At 39.2% G+C, this 22898-nt stretch overlaps 1 protein-coding gene across 7 annotated transcripts in view; it reads right to left on the reverse strand.

Moving 5' to 3' along the window:
• The window catches only part of tead1b (TEA domain family member 1b), a 45331-nt gene extending 22696 nt beyond the window's left edge, over positions 1–22635 (reverse strand). For 2 of the 7 annotated variants that reach the window (XM_058089134.1, XM_058089133.1), the window contains exons 1-3: positions 22404–22632; positions 21839–21968; positions 9345–9597 (exon numbers count right to left, since the gene is read on the reverse strand). In XM_058089134.1, coding sequence (XP_057945117.1) covers positions 9345–9501 — 157 coding nt within the window. In that variant the 5' untranslated portion in view covers positions 9502–9597; positions 21839–21968; positions 22404–22632. Of the gene's footprint in view, positions 1–9344; positions 9598–21838; positions 22196–22403 lie in introns of those variants that run through there. The other 5 variants (XM_058089129.1, XM_058089131.1, XM_058089132.1 and 2 more) reach the window with 5 other exon arrangements.
• Between the last annotated feature and the right edge of the window lie 263 nt (positions 22636–22898).

Below are 22898 nucleotides of genomic sequence, written 5' to 3' on the forward strand. Positions count from 1 at the left end.
GCTACAAACAAATCATTGAAACTGTCAAAATGAAGCCTCTCCAAACCTACTTTTCTCACATATCACTGCAATCAATGGCTGATTCGTCTGACTTCTCAGTACAATATGAGCAATAATATATCAATTACATACACATATTAATCTTGCCAAGCAGATTCTAACAAGTAATCTATCAGACACTACATAACACTGATTAATTCCAGAAATAAAAAAACAAACACCTTCCTGCCCCTTAGCCATTCTGTTTTACTTTTTTTTTTTTTTTTATATAGTCATTGAAATTATAAATGAAGCTCATCCAACACGCCTCCTGGCGCTTATTATGAGATGCCTTATTCTCTCCTTGCAGCACATCAGAGTCATTGCAAATTGCATATTTGGAATCTGAAGGCAAGACTTGGGAATAATTCAAGACCGGAGACATACTGAGCGAGCAACTTTGTTGATGTGAGTAATCACCCATACGCCAAAAATCATCGACAGAAAAAAACTATACTGATATGAGTCAATAACTCATTTTATGTCAGTATCAGCCGATAATATTATCGGACATCCCTAGTTATCCATAGAACACCACTGTTTGCCAAGTGGAAGTGAACATCTTACCTAAAGACCACAAAAATTGGGCATGGTCTCTTCAGCAGAGGATATTATAATAGAATTATTATAGGCTTGGCTGGGACTATGGCCAAATGCTTTGCTGACCTATATATTATGTTTCTTTGAGAGAAACAACTTCAAAGGGAAAGTAAATTTGTAGGTTATTCAGGAGAAAATAATCACAACTAAACTAAATATGAAAGGTAATTCCAACAGGTGTTTCCTGTGGAGTGGTGGTTGTTTTATTACCCAACATAATAACAGGTCAGGATAATTTAGGCCCCAGGCCACTCCAGGTGGAAGTTAGATCAACTTATCATGACATCTGGCTCCATGCAGTGTTGGTAGAACTGCATGTGGAGAAGACTGCAGGATGGTGTTACATTAATATATACATTTTCTCTTTTCTTTGGTCCACTCATACCAGTGACGTGCAGTCAGAGGTGAGGCTGGATTGGATGGCACCTGTACAATAAATTGCAGTGAACCGTCCTACGATGAGGTGCACAGTGCTCTGGATCACCGTGAACAGACATACATGAGCTGGCAGGTGCTTGTCGCTGCTGTCCTTCCATTGCAGTGGTCGGCAACCCGCGGCTCCAGAGCTGCATGTGGCTCTTCAGCCCCCTTATTTTTAATAGAGTAACAGAGCTTTTCCTGGTGAAGGACAGGCTTTGTATACAAATAAAAGGTGTAAATTATAAAGGTACCAATTATTTTCTAAAAAAACAAAGGAGGGGATTCAGAAGTATTTAAAAAAAATTTGCCCAAAGTGACTTGCTTTGTTATTTTTTGATATTCTCTTAATGTGCAACATTAATTAGGGCACAAAACTTGAATGTACAAGTAAAAATACAGAGCCTCACCAGTTACAAACCTCACTGCAAATTGCTGGTTCACACTACATATTGATTGAAACTGACACCATGTAAATAAAATGAGCTGAAATGAAAACACCCATGCATAAGCAGTATGAGCATGAACATAAAAGTTACACGATTTTAAAAGTCACAAACTTGCTGTATCTGCAAGTCTATTTGCTGCTGAAGGAGCTGACAATTATATGCAAGCAATGATAATATTGAAAACCTCTCCTGAATAAGACTATGTGAACTAACATTGTGGCTGCTTGACAAATTTCACTGTGAATTTCACCGACCATTTACTGACCTGTCATAGCAAACATCAACTTCTCTTTAATATGTGTTCAACTGTAATTAACAGCTCTTTAAAAATCCATTTTTCCCCCCTCTGGACACCAAAAGAAATCAATACTTAACTCTGAAACGACCTTATTGAGCTGGCTAAAAGGCTTTATTGCAGGGGCTGGGCCAGGCACATTTGAGCTAATGTGTTAGTTGAACAGTGGGGGATTAAAGGTGAGGTGTTCTCTCAAAATCTTACAAGACATCACAAAGCAGCGGGGCAGTAACCTGAGCTTTCCTGGAGACACTGAGAGGATTACAACAGCAACGTCTGCTGAACTCTGCCTGCATTCAGACAGGGTTGGGGAGGCAAAGACAGCATCTTTATCACCCAGACCGGTCCAATCCATTCTGTTTCTACTGCCCGTCTCAAACAAGGCTAAGAGCTGAAACCCGTGAGGCTCCACTCACGATATACTCACAGGGGACCAATTTTCACGGCCAGCCCTTGTCTGAATCACTCTATCAATTAGGAGCCACTGTGTTTATCATCACATACATTATTGTAGAGACTAACCGGGTCATTGTGTTGAGCTGTGTCTCTCAAGAGAGGAGAGAGAGCGATGAAATAAATGACCAGGGAAAGAAGCCACAGTTGGACAGGCTGCTGGACTAATCTGAAAAGACGGCTGTAATTATGAGTCTCCCGAGGAATTGGCTGTGCAGCAAGTCCGATGTGTGAACACGGTACTAACAGTCAGGAAGTTGCACTGCCCCATTTTCCACAACAAAGCAAGACACCAAGTCAAATCAATAGCCGCAATCTCTCAGGATCAATTGTGTATCCGAGCACAAAGGAAGACATGCTGACTGCAACTACTATGTATAAACATAAACTCAAACTTTGAGGCCATGATAATAAATCTCAACTTTTCTTGTGATTACAGTGTAAGACCAGAATGAGGGAGTTGTAAAGTGTAAAGTTAGGATAGAGACAAATAATAGATATAGCTTTCAGTATCGGGGCTTAAAATAAGATCAAATGTTAAAGCATTCAAGTGGCATGGCATATGATTATTTGGTGTCTGTGGTTCCTTTGTTGACAGCGATTCTGTGCAGTGTCGAGAGACACTTGTTACTTGTCATCAAACAGCATAAGAAATAGATGGCAGACTCTGTGAGCGGTGTGTAGTCTCTGTGCTCGCGCCGAGAGAATAACACTAGCATTCAGATTCCATTCATATGCTGATTACACAAAATGGTCCCTACAGTATGAGATGATCTCATCAGAATAAAAGTGTTTCATCAATGGAATATGATGTAATCAGCAAGAGACTTGTGATTTCTTGAGCAGCGCATGAAAGTGACACTGCGTCTTTAAGAGGACTCGCTGTGTTTTAGTCAAACAAAAGCAGTCAACTGGGAACATGCAACCTGAAACCAGAAGCCTGGCTCCAAGGGCCTCACACACAGACCTCACAGCTGGGACACACCCCATGTACTGATTCAGACAGGCAGCGGCTTGATATCCAACACCCAGAGCAAACAACCTTCGACCAGACTGACTCATCTCACTCATCTAAAAACGGGTTAAAACAAATATGAATCTTAAAAAAATGTGCCAAACATGTTCAACGTCCAGATCTCTCAAAGAGAACCAAAATGAACATGAATATGGATAAAACAAACATTTCATTAAACTCACTCAAATGAGTCTGGTTACAGCATGGTTGCAGGAGTGCTGCTTGCAATTAAATTATATGAAAACAGACGGTATGTTTTTTAGTACAACCAACAAAGGTTCTAATGATCCTTGCCGGTGAAAAACTACAGATTGTAAATCAATATAAGTATCTTTGATGAGTGATAGATTCAAACTTTTCATTGAAAAATGTCAACAAATTGTGTAAAAAAAAGAAATCAAGCTGCTAATTTTCACTCCATCAAAAATGTAATGTACTATATGAGCTATTCAGCTATATGAGCTATTCGTTGTGGTTATATTAGTGGTTTGTCTTATTGTACTTGTATATTTTACTGCCTTTTTAACATAATGACTACTGGGCTCCAGATGAAAAATTGCCTTTATGATCTGATATCGCAATTGGAAGCACAGATCTGCCCCCTAAACAAACTACTATTTAATACTTATTGAGGCATTATAAAATAAAGCATGCAGGTCCTTAACTAAAGATCCATTTTACTGCCAAGTTTAATTACTTGCCTATTCTGAGGGCGCATACTGTAGTTAATGAGCAGTTAATGGATCGGAAGGATGTCAATTTAGCAAAGCAAGGACAGTGAAAAAAATAAGATCTAAATTATATATGATATGAATAGTTCTATTAGTTTGTTTCTTTTTGTCACAGCATGGAAAACAAAGGCTGCATTTAATTTCCCTCAGAACCAAGATCAGAATAAACATTGCTTAAGCAATGTCCCTCACCTGGTGACTCGTTTGTATAAAACAAGCAACAACTACATAAGTGTGGATAATTGATTTCCTATACAGTACATTCCTGACCAAAATAAAGCACCCTTTAGTTTGTTATGCTTTTTCCACAGTGCAGACTCAAATACAGTTAATGTTTTACATGCCCATGTAGCAAACTGGAACACTGTAAAGACTGTAAAAACTTAAAAAACAGTTCTGGTGTAAGATACTGTGAACTAAACTCAGATGATGCAAAATTTGTTATTAATAGAAACATAATCATAAAGGAAAAATTGATGGAGCCGTTTTAAAAATAGAAATAGAAACAGAGTGCACACAGAAAAATATGCAATTTTCTGCAAATTAATAAACACTATCATTGTAAATATGACGTTTACAAAAATGTTTCATGTAATATGTCTCAATAGTCATCAAGGTCTCAGCATGTTTGAAAACCATGCCATACCACTCAACAGTAAGGGTCATCTCACCACACTGGAGTGTTTATATTCTAAGTATCAGTTATCTGAGCTATTTTTAACATATCAGATTTACCACCCAAAATATCGGTCTGATAATCATCATGCACCGCTAGAAAAAAATGCATTTGGTTGTTTTGTCACAGAGGTGTTCCGAGTCGCTAATTTTATGCTTACTGTCTTTTTAACCAGATACGTAGAAAGACATTCCTGTGAGGCTGAAAAGCAACGTGATGCCCCACCTTTGACAAAGACATACACACGTGTGTGAAAACAAGATAGTCTTACACCGATGTTGAAGGAACCAATGAGGTATTATTCAAGAGGTGTGTTTCCGACAATGAAGTTTCTCACACACCATTTTGAGTGAATGCAGGTGACTCGAGGAGCCTGAGCTGATCCCAGAATTCCCAATTATCTTCCCAGCAGGGAGGATCAGGTCTGCACGCTCTGTCTCAGAGCATTCTCGGCCTGGTGATACAAGCCCCACAGGAGCATAGAGCTGGGCCATCAGGGCCAAGCCAGGTCTACTCATTATATGCAACTCATTCTTAGCATCTCTGCAAAGCAAGTGCCACTTAGTTCCCACAGGAGGGGTCTGGGTCGGATCACTGACCAGATGGCAGGGGGAAAAAAAGTTGTGATAGGAAAAGCTGAACAATAAAAGACAAGCAAGCACAGAAGCACCAATCTGGCAGCCTGAACAATAGGCACATTCAAGTACATACATATTCTAGAACATTGTACATTGTCACTGATACATAAAATATAGATGTATCGGAAAATACGTTCAACTGTATAATAATATAATAAGATCAACTGTCACATACTGATGTTTATGGATAACCAAGAAAAACACTATATGGTTGTACAGTATACAGTATGTGATATTCATTTGAAGGAACAGAAATGATACTTTTTGCTAACAGTAACACAAAGGCAGCCATGCCAATGAGCTAGCAAGGCAAGTACAAATATATAACTTGATGAATAAACATACAATTTGTGTGAAGCGTGTTGTTTCATTTATCATCTCTATTTCTGGAATAAATGAATGCGGTCTAGCACAGCAGGTGAACTGTGCAAGTTCTTTGGCTTGGGCCAGTGCCCTTATTTCTCTTGCTTTTTTACAAATATTCTTCTAAATAAGTCTTGCCACGGCAAACACGAGGTGAATCAGTACTTGCTGCAGATGTAGATCTGTAAATGCAGATCTGCCGTCCCAGTTACAATCAGCCTCAAAGAATGGGCACTTTGCCAGTCAACACAAATCCCAGTATATGCGAATCACTTCAGGTAAACACCACAATAAGCTAAGAAGCAAAAATTAGAAATTGTGTGTACTGCAACAGAGTTGCTATAGAGACTGTTGCTAATTAACTGCGCTCTAGCCCTGGATGACAAAGGGCTTAAGGGCACTCAGGGTGACTCCTCTTGAGATGAGCTCTGCGTTTGAAACATGCTGCTATCCCTAGAGTCTCAAATACAAAATACCAGTCTTCTTATAGGCAACTTTCATCTCAGATGCCATGAGAGGTTGTGTGACTCCCTCTAAACCCTTTAAACCTAGATTAAAGCACCATCTCAGACACAGCATGGTTCACAGAGATTTTTCCCCAAAAGAAGCAACATCATCTTTAGTGGCACAAATATTTCAGTGGTTACTAACTAATGGCATTCTAAACAAGTCCATGCCATTTACCTTGTATTAACAAGGAACACCTTGCACATGATGATACTATGTTATGTTTCAGATCTATATTGGGAAAGTAGATTATACTGTATTAGAAAAAAAACTTTACACCAACAGGAAGCACACAACTTACACAGTAGGAATTGTTATTGTTGTTTGGGACGTCTAAAAAGTGACGGACCGGAGTTCAGAGTTCATGCATGTGGCTGTATTTGTGCATGGTGATTGAATTGAAGAGTGAGCAAGGGTAATGCTCAAACGTCCAGTTTGTATAGTCAGGAGACATAAAAAACTGACACAATGTTGACTTCATACAATGAGTAAGTCCAAAACTGTATCTTTTTTTCATGTTTATTATCATTAAAAGTTAGAACCGGAACAGATTCTTTCCGTCTTGCCATATGACCGACGCAGACAGAGCAGCAACGCACAGAGCTTGTGAGAGCCTACAACAGGCACTTCAATCTTATGGAATGCTTCCGGCGGCCACGACGGAGTCGCGATGGATCCAGTGTGAGCAAGGGGTAAGAGGACATTTCAAAATGTCAGCAACTCAAAAATACTTAATACAAAATAGAAAAATATTTATAGAAGACAGAAACATGTCCTTAGCTTGTGCCAGGAATACCAACGTGTCAACTGCATCAGGCTTAGCAGTTGTGTACAGCTGTGGTAGAGCTTGTCGTGTAAATAACTCACTTATAAACCTCGCTGGACATGGCGAATCCATCGTTTTCAGCAGGTCTTTAAAAGCTGTTTTTTTCCACTGTTGTATCGGGAACCATATATTATCAAAGTGATATGGTCGCAAGAGGAGTGTGGCAGACATAGCATACATTCCTCATATTGGGAGTTTGTGCCAAGTGAAAATTATTTTTTGAATTCTGGATTCTAAGTACCTCCATATTACTGAGTTACTGCTTATTCTTTGCCGACTTCTTCCACCACAGACATGCGAGCCTGTTAGCTTCAACTCAAGCCTCTGGGCTTCTGCTCTGCTCCTCCTCCCTCCAGCAAACAGGCATGAGGGAGATACCGTGCAAGCCCAGTCTATATCGATATCAACAATATGCTTGGTTTTGATATCGGCTTTTCTGACCTATTAATGTTGTTAGAATGTTGTATTAACATGTTAAAACAATGACAAAGTTTCAGATAATGATGTTTGCGCATTTGGAAGTGAGCTCTACAAGAAGTGTGGGAAATCCAAATAAATACAGCTGAATAGGTGCAGATTCTGCAAGAACTAGAAAGCTTTCTGTGTTGATTATCGTGTGCTAGTAGGGGACAGTAGAGTAGCTCCTGTCTGAGCCCAAAGTGGCAGTCAAGGGGCTTCATTGCAACTCCTACAATTTGCATTTTGTTTGGCTGGAGGGGTCACATGGCAGCTGCAGATGAACGCTTTGTGGAGCTTTCTGCCTTCACTTGACACCGACAGGCTGCGAGAATCCTCTGAAAGAAAATATTCCTTCTTTCCATGACATCACCCAACCAGGGATTGGGTAGAGGTGGGAGGAGAGGGGGCACAGCTGGTGACAGTCACAGAACCATCTGCCACTCACTAATAGTTCAGGCTGCTTTACTTAAAAACTTGCGCTTCAACATCTGCACGGCTGCAACATGGTATTTTGAGATTGAGTGTCATGTCGGACATGTCGGACTTTTTCTCATTTTAAATGCATTTCTCTAAATTCAAACATCCGCTATGAATTCCATATCAAAAGATTTTTATCATTGAGGATTTGATTGTTTCATTGTTGATGAAAGGGAGCAAAGGCAGATAATGAAAATACTAACAATGACTTTAATAATCCATTAATCGGTCGAATATTTGTTGACACATTTTACATTTTAAATAACATTTAAAATAATTTTAAATAATTTCTTAGCAGCAATTCCTTTAACAATACATGAATGGAATTTTATCCTTGAAAAAAAAAATCACAGCAAAGAGAGCAAGGAAGAGAAAATAGAGAAACTCCATCATTGAAATTGAAGTAGAGAAAAAATAAATAATCAACTGACAAATATCACAAACACTGTACTGCAAATCAACAAATCACTGGCACACAATCCTACATGTGCATGACTAATAAATAAATAAATAAGAAATCATAAAATAAATAAACTTTAGGGGCAAGCTGTTCATCTGTTCTGGGGGGAGGGGCGGTGCTTTATTTGATGGTCAAGTTGTGAAGCACGAAGCAAGCGGATATGGCCTGCGTTGGACAGGCACAGCCATAGCTATTTACAGTTTCACTGTTCCACCACTAGGTTTTGTGTGTACGCATGGTACGAGTTGTGCATTAATGTAAGCATTTTCCGATGCACAAGTACAAGTGGATACATCCAATACTTTGTGTGGGAATGTTCTTATACACACTCTACGCACACATCTCTGCATTGGTTTGCTTCGTAAGAAAGTGAAAGAGGCAACATTTTTTTTTGTTTTTTCAAAGTCAAAGCTAACATGTGTGTTTTGCCTGAAACACAAAGATATAGGTCTGCTGTCATTGATGACTTAGGAAATTAAAAAATAGTCATATTCGAGAGGCTGAAATCAGGGTATTTACAATACATTTTTAAATGAAACAATCAATGACCAAAATAATTAATTGGACAATTGATTATCGAGTCATGGTTGCAGCTCTAAATTATATACTATGGCAGTACTGTGTATACGTTTATTGTCTGATAAGCACACTGGAAAAGATAGCTTCTTATGTACATAAAAGTGGAATTTGTTTTTGTTAAACAGGTACAATAGGATGGTCAGGGCTTTGGTGACGACCGTGGATTTTTTTTGAATGAGCTTGATCAATTGTCATCAGTCATGGTGATGACAAAAAAGCAGAAAGACCTTCAATTCACCCACCATCAAATTAATCTGATAGTGTTTACAAAATGAGCAACATGTTTCCTTTTAATTCTAGTGGATAATACCAAAACAATTCATAAGAAAAACAATGTACGTATGTCAGATTTGTACTCACCATACATCTTCCCCTCATCTGACAGGATGATCTTCCGACGTCCACAGGGAGGGTAGATGGCCAAGGCCTCCTGAAAGCTCTGCTCGATGTCTGGACTCCACACCCCTTCTGCATCATTGTCCACAGGCTTGTCTGTCGAGTCGCTCATTCTCTCCATGTCCTCGGCAGGGCTCTCGCTGCCGCTCCAGCTGCTGGGATCAATTTTGGCAGTTGGGCTCTCCAAGCGGATGCCTGGAGCAGACTAGGGAGAGACCTGGAAAATAAATCAGTATAATAACAATAAATAAATCAAACCATTCAGAGCAGATTATATTGAAGCATACAAATGAAATAAAAGACTATACACACCCACATACAGTGTAATGTATAGTGCAATGGCTGTGTTTGGAATCGCTTATGGACTTAACTGACTTAAATGAGGGGACAGTCAGTAAACAATTGAGTTAAAATACACTGTGCACAAACAAATTATGAAACAGAACAACAGGCTATGTCTGGGCAACAAATTGATTCTTCCAAAAACAAAAGCTGTTTATCATCCACATGATTTGTTTTTCAACTGCAACCACCACCTGAACATCATCTCGCCTACAATGACAGCTGTAATAATACATGACATTGCAGACATTGTTTCTTATGTATGCAACAAGGAATTCTGTAACTTGCCTATCACAACACAAATACTGTACCGTTATAGCTTACTGACACCAGTAAAATGAAAATCCAAAGCCGTAAAAGAAGGTTTATCTTGATGCTGTGGCAGCAAACGCACCCGTCTCAGTCGTCTGTGTTGTGGCTGAATTTCTGATGTATTGCTTTAATTTGTGATGGGGAGCTGACCGACCTGTCCACACAAGCTTAGAAACTACTATAAAAATTCTGTTTGCAAACTGCTGACACGGCATAAGTACCACGCGACTGAATTACTGCATATAACGTAGTACTTTTCAATGAAGAATGAATAAGACCAGTCCACGTCAGGTCAGACCATTATCAACAACAAAATAATAGCTGCTTATAAATATAGCTTGCTCATATGCCGCTATGAATGAGTGGTCTGAGTTAGCTATCCCCTGGGTTACACCAACAAGCACTGAAGCACAACATTTTGAGTAGCACATGCACAGTCGCATTAGCATGCTCAGCTAATCAAAGCTAATACAGCTAGCTTTCACTGGCTATTGCTGTTTGCAAGCTCATGCTAGGTTACAAGAGTTTCCAAGTTTTTTCGCCGACTTTTTCGCCAGTGGATCTTTCGACTTCTGTTTTTCAGGCATGTCCACCATGTTTGTACCCACTGTACGTTTTCTTCGCCTGTCGACTTTCCCGCCGCTCCCATACTTAAATCAACAGTAACAATACTCGGCGGGCACATATCGATAATCGATCGGGAAATAAAATATTGTGATATATCGCCGTATGGAGATATTGTCATACTCCTACTGGGCACCCAGAACACCGTTTCCATGTCGATAAAAGGCTAAAACAATACAATACAAAAACAATAAATACTGTTTTGACCTGAAAATGTTTCCGTGTGGATAGCTCTATCGCCAATAACATAATGTTGCAGAAACGTTTATTATACACCATGACTTTCTACAGCCTGTGTAATATCTCTAATGTAAGTGTGATGTCATTATTCTTGCTAATACAACAATAAAATACATAGAAATGTCATATATGAGAAACTTGCAGTACTTGCAGGGTTGGGGGTTGTGTCAGCGGGAAGGTGCTTATAACTGACGTTTTCCCACAGAGGAAAAGCCAACGTTATTATCAAATGCATTCAATATATTTTTAGATTCTGGAAGATGGAGGATTATGTAGCCAAACTCAGACATTCACAACACAGTCAAACTTTTCCTGGAGGAATAAAAGCTGCATGTACTTCACATACAAGCAAAAGGTGAAAACGCAAATATTTTTTAGTTCATATAAAAAATAAGGCTGTCAAAAAAAAAAAAATAACCAAAGAGCCAGTGACTCATCAGCCATGAATCTCACTTCACGTCAGTGGTCATACATGAGCTTCTTCTACTGAAGAGCAAACTGGCATTCTTCTTACTTGTTTACACAGATAATACATATACAGTAGCAGTCCAACATTCTGTGCTACTTCTTCCCGTCTCTGTGCAGTTTCTATAGAGCAGCGAGGCACAACAACAGAGCAACATTGCTGGGCTGAGACTTGGCGTGTAAGGAGCTATTGATTTGGACGTTGAAGAAGAACCAGGTCTTCTTCGTAAGCCTTGAGACTCTGGTAATCACACCAACTAATCAAACTACTGTTCTTATCATATGCAGACTGCAATTTAAAAAAATGAACAATTTTCAAAAAATCATTAAATTATTTATTTCACTTTTTTCAAGAACTAGCAGGTCATGAGCCAAGATCCACTCAGTGTACTCAATTGTCGTTGAACACAAATGTCACGTTTGAATACAACACAAATATTATGATAAGAAGCAAATAAGCTTTGGTGAACTACTCAATGTCAGCTGCTGAACTACCTATTGGAAACCCCTGTGTACAACAGGCACACAACTAGTGTTTTTTTTAATATAAATTTTTAAGGTGTGTTGGCTTATTTTGTAGTGGTGGGCCGCCACTAACTAATTTAATTTCTATTGCGTTACACTCTTCTGTAATCTGTGTGTATCTGTGTATATGACTGACAAAAGGGTTCACCCCCTGCATGCCGTTGTTGTATGGAACAAACCTCCCAAGGTGCTGAAACCAATGCACAGAGTGAACCCTTTTCCTGCCTGTTTGGAGGCGGGAGATGAGGAAAACAGACACTCATGCACATGCCAACATATTAAGGCCGGCAAAATCGATCGTGTTCATTTTTATTTATTGTGTGATTAATTCATTTATTATCTTCCCAGGCCTAGCGTCCACAAGACAATTTTGTCTCAGTCAAATCTTGTCACATTTTAATCTTACAAGATCGCATGACACACGAGATAAGGATGACAACTTATAAGAATGTGAAATTATATGTAGGACTGACACACATTTGCTCAGGCCCAAATTAAAAAAAGTTTCTGTGCAATTATCCAGAGCCACATCAAAATTTTAAAGGGCTCTTTCTTAGGAAAACAATCAGACTGCACTTCCGGAATAACAAACAAAAACAGACTGTGTACATATATTTATACTGTTATTCTGTATATATTTTGTATTTTCATATTTTGTATTTCATATTTTGTATCCTCATTCTTTTTTAATAGATGTGTATGCACCTACTACACCAAAACAAATTCCTAGTATGTGTTTGATCATATATGGCAATAAACCTTTTCTGATTTCTGATTTCTGATTGTAGCCCATGCCTCCATAGAGTTATATGGGTTTTTTGCACATGCATTGCATGTGACCAAACACACATCTTTTTGACAAATAACCTAACTAATAATAACATCTAACTAAAGTTAAACTGAAGTGTTAAGCTCATGTCTTATTATTTTTGTTTAGTTGACTTGGGATCTTGCACAAAGAAATACTTTTAAATGTAAGACATCCACCTTCAATAGATTAGTTGCTTTGCACCTATAAATGGGATGCTTCTGTTACAAGCTATTTGTGAGTTGTCAGTGAAGGGGTCTCTTAATGAGTACCATAGAATCTGGGGACTAATTGTGTTTGCCAGAGGAAGGTATGAATGTCACCTATTGAAACACTTGTGGCTTACAGATAATTGCATATTTTCCTCTTTTCAGAGTGCACACCATAGAAATAGTCTTGGTTGTGAGATGGGGGGGGGCAGGGTGGCCAGCAATGCAATAAGTGACAGTGGTAGCCAAGCAGCGTAGTAGCTGTGACATGGCATTATGGGAAATTACACTTACGGCGAGATTACTTAAACCACTCACCGAGCCGGAATCCAACTCCTGAAATTAAGAGAACCCATTTCAACCATCAGACTGAGCAAGGTAATGAAATAGCAGATGAGAGGTCTCGAATGTAATTTTTCATGTGGAGTTCTTTTGTGCTGTTATCTCAGAAGATGCGATAATGATTCCATGAATGACTTTTTTGAACTCCATAATGGCCCACGGTAGTTAAGGCCGCAATGTGTAAAACCATAATTGCCATGCAATTTCAAAACTTAACATTTTCTGGATGTTGTAAAGACATGATTATAACAGCAATGTCAAAAGTATTTCATTTTGAGCAATGTGCAAACAACCATGAGCATTCTGAATCACAGGTATAGCAAATTAAAAAGTTGTGGTAAAAGGGTCTTTGAAAGAGGATCCCTGAGGACCTTGAGATACAGTTATGCTGAGAATGAATACAAGATAAATGTAGGTACATATTTTTGCAATTACCTTTTGAATTTACCTTATTTACACATATTTTCCGCAGGCCAGCATTATATTTGAATACAAAGAACTCAAAAGTCAAAAGGCGACCTGTTGACCTCAAGATTGCAAGTTGCGTAAAAACAAATTACTCGGGGTGTCCAGAGACACCCAACGATACGATGCATGAGAACAAGACGAGACAAGATTTAAGAAAAGTGCATGAAAAAATTTGACTGGATAAATGTTATTTAATTGTGTCGCAAAAAAATTTTTTTTGGATTAGTATATATTAGGGTTGGCCAATAATTTTTATATACTGGTATACCAGTATAAATTCTTCCAATGATAAGAAATTACTTTTTACTTTTGGTATCAATAAATTACGTGTTTTCCTGCGACTGTGTGCCGTAGTGCACTGCACTGACGCATTGGCGCCTCACATGTAGCGCAGCATGTAAGTCCCAATCATTTCCACATTAAATGAATTGCGGAATTATCCAATAAGAAGAGAATTTACTGTCAAACATGTTAAACTGACATAATGTGAATGAAATGCTGTCAACGTGGTGAGAAGGAACGTTTGTGTGGGGAAATATTCACTCAGAGCACCCCTCAACTATCATTAAAAACACTAAACGGCCTCCTCCTCAACTAAACATGTTAAAAAGGCGATATACATCCTCTTGCGAAGCGTGAATGAAAGCTAGCGGGGTTTGCGGTTGTGTGTGTGCGACTTGGGCTTGATGAGTATATTTTATATGAGCATATAAATGTACATAAACGAAAAAAAATAATGTTTTAATCTTGTGAGATCTCGTGACCCCTCCACAAACTACTACTATATAATTCAAGAGAGGGAAGAAATGGATGAAAAATTGTGAATGAAATCAGTCACACAGACGAATGGTCACGGAAATAACTCAGAAGTAATCATCATCTATTATACGCATTTACGGCCCTTTGTATTGAGCTGTGGACTTTTATACGGCAGCTACACATGATAACCTGCACAGAAAGCGCTCTAGGTCTTCCAGAATCTGCTCCTATTCCAGCTGTATTTCCTTAGATTTCCAAAAAAAAGTGGAAAAAGCATCATAGGTCCCCTTTAAAAAAAATACTTGCCAAATTGCATATTGACAAGCTCCACAGACAAATCTGCATCTTTTTGTCAAGTCACATCATCTATTTTTACAGACATAAAAATGAAGCATACAGAGAAAAGTGCACCATGCCAACTGTGAAACACGGAGGAGACTCAGTTATGTTCTAAAGCTGCTTTGCTGCATCCGACGCATTTTGTCTTTTGCACGGTACAATGACATTTCATCAAGGCATCGTGGGGCCAACTGTGTGGCACAGTGTCAGAAGGTTTGGTCTGAGTTGCAGGTCTCTCAGCACAAAGACCCAGACTACTGAAAATGATAAACATGGTGGCCTGATTTTAATCCAATTGAAACAGCCAATTGAAAGAACTGTGGAAAAGAGCTGAGACATGCAGTCTGGAGAAGGCACCCATCAAACCTGGAGCAGCTTGCTCATGAGGAGTGGGCCAAACTACCTGTCAACAGGTGCAGGAGTCTCATTGAGAGTTGTAGAAAACGCTTGATTGTAGTAGTGATTGCAGCTTCAACAGCTCGTGCAACAAAATAATACGTTAAGGGTACTATCATTTTTTGTCCAGTTTCATTAGTTTCATTTAGTTTGTTTAAAGTTCTACTGAGCTACAATTCAAAAGCAATGCTTCCATTTGTTTATTTTCAGTACATTTTCTGTACTAACAATGAATGAGTGAGTTGATTCTGGTGGTTTTTTCCTTCATTGGCATAAGGGTACAAACAATGTCAATGTTTACAATATTTACAATTACAATGTGTGAATTACAAATGTGGAACTGACTTGAAGAACTTACAAAATTAATACCTTTGAGTAATTCTACAGTACATACTGGACAAAACAGATTAGGAAGGTCCACTAAAGAGTCTACAGTACCTACTTAAGTGTGTGTTTGTTGTATGCTTCTTAAGTGGGGTATATGTGTCTCATGTCATCCAACTCAAAACCGAGGCCTGGACCGCACCACCTCCCATCAGGCTGCTATGGGATCAATCTTTGTTTGCCAGGGAATAGGGTTGATTTACAGTTTGTGTCAAAGCAGCCCTTGCGCTATCCGCCTCAGAATGAGAACCACGTAGCAACAACACGGCCCGGACAACTCCAGCAGTCCAGAAAAGAGACATTGTTAAATAGGCGCTCCACCACCGCACGAGGGGACATTTGACTGCAATTTTAAGACCTAAAAACACCCTCTCCTTCTTGGAATAACAAACCACATATAAAAATAAATATACCTCTATAATATCAAATATAACTGGAGCTTGGAGGATATTTGCCTATCAAAAATATGTGGTGCATTCCAGACAGCGTGTGCCGACACCACGGTGGTGTGGAGCGCGAGCGGAACACATAAAGCTCAGGAAATTAAAGCTGTAAATAAAGGTCCATCAGATAGAGGATCTCGTGACAGTTATGAGAGCAGAGCAGGCCAGGCGCTGGCCGCAGGCTCATTCAGGACGTGTGCGTACGGGCATGAAAAAACAAATCACTGTGATGAGTGTGAAGGCGACCATTTGCATTTCCTTGTCGACAGCCATTATGGTGCCCAGACATGTTTCCCTTGATTTTTTTTTCCATGGCCAACTATGAGATATCCCACTTTACTTTATTTTACATATTCCTCTGTTGGCTCTCAATGAAGGTTGTTGCATCTTTTCTTTCTCCTCTCCCTTATCTTCCCTGCTAGGCTTCTGTAAAGTGTGCTTATTTGTGCCTATTGTGCCGATGTTGCCAAGGTTTTTTTTTTTCCAGTCCCACACTGTACTCCCCCATAGGAGCATAGTTTGGAGTTGCTTTGTACCGTCTACAAATAGGCCAGACATATTGCACTGCAATGTTTTTCTTTGTTAAATATTTCTTTCACAGTGTTTAATGAAGCTGTTCAAGAAACCACCAAAATATGTACATTTTTTACTAATTATAGCTACTTTTCAGCCAAAAGGATACTCAGGATCATTTTCAAAGCGAGTCTCCCCTCAGAAAATGGGGTATCCCTTCTCCCCGAAAAACAGATTTTCTGAAGTCTATGTAGAGTTGATCATATTTACTCAACTCGCAATAAAATAGACATACGACAGCAAACAAAGCCACGTAGCATGTTGTCAGTATCTGTACACAAACAACACAAATGGTGAAAATTCCTCTCTTTATCTACAATACAGGATCTTTCAAGATGGAGCTTTTTGTTACCTTGCCATTCAACTAATGACAAATGTCAACACAGATACATTAGTGATACATCCATTGACATCCATACATCCATTGCGCCATGCTATACAAACATACCATACCACACTGTGAAGAATGGAGTACTATATAAATATAAGTCTGTTCAAAAGTAATGCTGAAATTGTGTATGATACAGAAAATGAGCTTAAGTGGTACAGTATGGATCAGAAATGTTAGTACCCTTATAAGTTCTCCTAACAGAAATGCAAAAAAAAAAAACCTTTGCTACATTACGGTTAAAAGATATGCCGCTTCACTCTTTTATTATACTCCTGTGCCGCTTCTGAATCTGGGGCACCTTTGGACCAGACAGCCTTATCTCTGTCAGTTCTGATTACATTACAGCAACCATTGATGAAGTAGAAATTTGTAACCAACAATTGGAGATGACAGAAATCAATAATTACACACATTCAGTTAATGATGTTACTGTACATTTTTTTTTGGTGGGCTGAACACTATGATTATTATTATTGCCTGAATAAAGGGAAAAAAATTGTTGAGGTAAAGACTTCCTGCTTTCATTGCCGTTAACAACTCCAATTGTTTATACCGGTGTCTGAAGGTGACTCAGTCGATGAGTCACAGAACATATACAGTACTTCTTTTTATTACTGTCTGATGAGGAACTTTTCAGCAACTATATGTAAGTATACGTTTAAGACTGGATTTCAGGTAAGACAAATTAGATTTACACTAAGGCGTTCTGATTCACAACATGCATGACGATTAAAAAAACAAAACAAAAAAAATGTGTTGCAATAACTAAGAGGGTCTAACAGAACCAAAGTACCTCCGGTAGCTGGCATACCATTTATGGCTGCAGCTTGAAGGAGATTTTCTTAGATGACGTCAGTGGCTTTGAGCCAGCTTTTCCTTTTTGGTGGCACTCATGGCTGGCCTCAGTGGGCCCTGCTCAAACTGCTGAGCAGCAGCGCACACACTCTAAAATTCCCTTTCTAGACCAGGGTTTACCTCAGGGCACAAACAGTATGGGAGCCTGCGGGAGTGTCCTCTTTCTAAAATGTGTTTTGACCATAGAGAGCACCAATATGATCCTAGTAGCCTGCTACATATCACATCTTTGGCACACAATTAGTGACTCTGTGTCCAGATTCACTTGTAGTTTTCTCTCACCTGATCATTTTTATAACAATAAAAACAACTGAATTATGTTACATAATATGGACCGTCGCCGTTGTCGGTTGACATATTACTCACATTGAAGGTCACAAAATATAGAGATGTGATTCAGAAGCCGACGTGAGGAAAAGTGGTATAAACTCTTTGCTTTCCACTCAACAAGCAACAAACACTTAACAGGGTCTCAGTTGTGAACAACAATCACATGACCCAGAAACTTTTTTGACTTGACTTTTGTTTCTCTTTTCAATAAAGATATTTCAAAATAACACATTTTAGAGCTGAAATTATAATGAAACAGTGATATTTTTGTCCAAGGTTATCCTACCATCAGAATCTCATACTGGCCGATGCTTACTGTAGTCATGAGCTAGACAGATTTCATAACAGGTTAGGTGATAAGGTACCAAAAAAATAAAAATAAAAAATACTGTCTGCAGCTTAATAGCAAATATGTAATCAACTGTAAATGCTATAATGAATTTACATCTTTTCATTAGTAACAATGATACAGCAGTAAAATAGTAAACAGTAAAAAGTCAAAACACCATATACAGTATATTCAAAATTGCATAGTTTTAAATTAAAAGTTGCAACTCAACGTCTGATGTACTTTGTTGACACATAAACTGCCACTAAAGTAATAATACTAACAAGCCGCATATATACGGACAACAGACAAAGACAGACAAAGTGCATTTAATGCAGGTTTAAACACTAAATGTCTAAAAGTAGGTAGCTAAACAAAAAAGTAGTGGGGTTACAAATGAGTTCTATTCCTACATTCTTAGTCGGAACGTACACCTAAATGTTACCAAAATTCAAGTCACTCACACTTTACACAGAACACATCAAGGATATATCAAATACAGGAAAAAACAGAACTCCTCCTTTTATTCCTGTGTTTGGCTTGCATACGGGGGGAGGTGTGGGGTGTCAAGGAGAGACAATTCTATTGGGACAAGGAAGTCTCAATAATGAGACCACTACAATGAATTATCACTGTCAATTTCATCGGAGAAGATCCTTTCACATGTTAAAAAAACACCATCTTTATCCTTTCACACGGCTGCAACGTTTGAGCAGCTTGGAATGGGCATGCAGCCAATGTTGATATCTGCGCTGAACAATTTACAATGTCTAATTTCACTTCCTTTTTCCTTTTTACGTGCTGCCCCCAGAAGAGCTTGGCTTACGCTTGGGTGACATACAGAGTGCAAAAAGTAAACAAATAAGCAATGTTATCCTTACTCTGTGTACATAGCTGCAAATGAGGGACACACACTGTATATGACGAGTAACACACTGCTCAGCATGTGTTCATCTGCCACACGTGTGGTAACGATTTCTTGAGTGAGTCTGGTGTTTACAGACTAAAATTGTGTTTTTAATTAATTCATGGGAGCGCTTTTGTAACCATGGGGGGCCCGTAACACAGAACACCATGACCGGAGGAGCAGCTGTATTCATGATTTTAATTGAGTTTGAACTAATGCATTGTTCTACCTTAAACTAGACATTAAGTAGAAGAAGTTTAGGGGTAATTACAACATCCTATTCTTGCACAAATGTTATGCAGGCTTTGGTCCAACATGTTGCCCGATTGCATAAACTAAAAACAAAGCATCCATTTCTATCCCCTAACATTTTTTTTTCTCCTGCCAGTGAGCAGATTTATAATGTGACATGTTTGGGGTTATGCCAAGTTCAGAACGTTTCCTGGAAATAATAGCTGTTTTGTGCCAATACTTGGATATGTTGGGTCTTTTCTTTTTATTTGATCCTCTCTGAATTAAGAATTAGACAGCGTTCAGAGCAGGGAAAATTACAAATTGACGTAACCTATTTAGTTTCCATTAAAACACCGTTTTTTTGGATGTAGTCAAAACAGGTAACAAGGAGTAGGTTTTGTTTCCACAAGTTAACATCCTTCTTCTGAGCTTATTCAACTTTAGCTATACAAATGTGCTGTAATGTTAACATAGGCATTTCATTGAGAAAAGAAACACTTTGATTGAACCAGAGCAACATATCTGGACTGATTGACACTGATTGACATTGTGATTATTGTGCCCAAAGTTCAGTCCAGGAGCCATGTATGGCCAGCAGCACAGAAATAAAAAGAGATCAAAACTTTAAGATCACAGGCTGCAAAAGCCGAAATCTGCTCAAAATTCTCATTTTCTGTCAGGCATTCACACGATGGCTAAAGCTAAGAAGCTTTCTCTTCTTGAACGTGGTCGGATGGTGGAGCTGCATAAGGCCTCTCGCAGTTTGCCGTTGCTGCTGAGGTTGGACGCAGTAAGACAGTCGTAAATTTTTGGTAAGATCCTGAGCATTGCGGAACAAAAAAGTCAAATGGTAGACCCTAAAAAAAATCTGATTGGCTGTCTGTTAAGATACAGGGTGGTCCTCGACCCAAAAGAAAGCCCTTACTGGTGCCGACTGCAGCACAATAACCATCAGAAGGCATTTGCAGGAAAAGGGTTTCAAAAACCTTGTCTCCTTCAACGCCACAAAACTGCCCATTTAAATATGGGACATAGAAAGGTGGACAAAAGTTATATTCTCTGATGATGGCTTCCAACGTTACTGACATGAAAAGGAGATCCCACCTGAGATGTTTTCTACACGGCACAGTGGAGGTGGGTTCATCATGATCTTCAGATGGTGCAGGGTCGTCAAACGGTCAATTGTTATTTGCAGATGTTGCAGCAGGCATCCTTCATGACTAAGGGCCCTCGTCTGTGTGGTAACAGCTGAGTTTTTCAGCAGGACAATGCTTCTTCAGGGAGAATAACATCACTCTTTTGGACCATCCTGCATGTTCCCTTGATTTAAATCCCATAGAGAACATTTGGGGATGGATGGCAAGGGAAGATTATAAAAATGGTCATCAGTTCCAGACAGTTGATGCCCTTCATCAAGCCATCTTGAACAATGTTCCCAATAGCCTCATGGAAACACTCACTCACTCATCAAGCATGGCCAAACCAATTTTTGAAGTCATTAACAAGAACGGTGGAGCTACTCATTACTGCGTCCTACTGAGACATTTTTTTCTTCTGGTTTGGAGAGTTTTTTGTTATTTTTTGATTTGTTGATGGTCTTAAACTTTTGATCAGCTGATAAACAGCCTATTTCACTTTAATTATTGTTTTCAATAAATGACTTTTTCAAAGTGCTTTCAGTCACAATCCCCCTTCCTGCTTTTGCTTATTGTAGCTCTACTTAAATCCTCATTAAGATCTAAATGTACAAAAGGTAAATATTAGCTATTTTTCAACTGGTCTTAAGATTTTGATCAGGTCTGTATACACTCATCAGGCACTTCCCAAAAAAGAAAATGGAAAAAAAAGGCAGCTAGTAGCAAAAAAAAAGCACATATTAACATGCATTTTTTTATTTATTTCATGCGAGTTAGTTCCAAAGCGGAGTACTACTTTTTCCAAGAGTGAAACGTCAATTTATGATAATATTCCTCCGACAGGACAGAGTGGGGGTCAACAACTAAACCTTAAATCTACTGGTGTTTAACATTCAAAGAAATGTTTACTAATACTTGATTGTTTGCTAGTTCATTAGCAGAGGCGAAGCATGAAATGAGTTTTTTCAATCTTTTCCTCGCCTGTCCAGTAAGAGTTAGGCTAACACGGAGAGACAGAGAAAGCAGGGATAATAAAATATATACTCACACAAAACTTCGATGGCGATGTAAAGAAACAAAGTCCGAAGAGGTGAAGCAACAAGTCTCTCCGGTGATTTTCGTCGAGGTGGTCCAAAAAGGCTCCAGTGAAATCCCCCAACAACTGCAGGCTGAGCTAACTAGACAGAGAAGAGCAACGCTTACAATCGTCATCTTGTCCAAAAAAATGTTTTCAAGATGGACATTTATTTGCGTTAAGGCTTTTAAAAAACCCCTCTATGTGTTTCAGGGGATCTGACACGGAGCAGACGACATGTGGCGCTTTTAAAAAGGGGCGTATGAGCAGCCTTCTTTTCAAAAAATGTCAAAAATGTTAAAGATTTTCGCCGCTCGGCCGACGAGAGAGAGCGTCCAAAGTGCCTGTTGCAGCAGCGACCAGAGCCGGCCATATAACCTCCGCCACCACCCGTTATTACACACCATGTGAGAAATAAAGAACATTTCATTAAAAGGCCAGCGTTTTTATAAACTCTCCGCTATTTGCGAAGGTGTAAACTAAACCCAGCAAAAGTCTACAGCCAGTTTGAATGCCTGCAACTAGCAATGAAACTTACCTCGTTATTGATATCTCATATAAAACATCCCCTTTAGCTAATGTGCTGTTACTGGGGATTCACAATACAATGTCAAGTTATTCTTGTGTTTCTGGGTCGGCAAGGAAGATGTAGATGAATCGCTTCGCTCACTGACAGAGATGCGAAGAATGCTCGGAATGAGAAGAGGAATGAAATGAACGCAAAGAGCGAGTTTGAGCTGGGGCGGAGCGAGAGGTGGCGTCATCCGGAACCCTGCAGCCTCCCTCCGCCGCGTGGGGACAAGGGAGGGAGCGCTGACATCCCGGGAACTGTGGCCTTCAGGGACACACGGAAAGTTCGATTTCAGAGCTTCATGGCGGCCATGCTCAAATTAATACAAAACAAGAAACAATCCCACACAACGCCATATTTAACACGTCTTGCGTTGTTCTCCATTAGACTTCAATATACAGTTTTTTTATCTGGTTCAGCCTTATTTGTGGAATTGACTCAACGTTAGTTGCAGAACTATGC

Source organism: Doryrhamphus excisus, chromosome 12 (assembly GCF_030265055.1).
Source record: "Doryrhamphus excisus isolate RoL2022-K1 chromosome 12, RoL_Dexc_1.0, whole genome shotgun sequence".
NCBI classification, from domain to species: Eukaryota; Metazoa; Chordata; class Actinopteri; order Syngnathiformes; family Syngnathidae; genus Doryrhamphus; species Doryrhamphus excisus.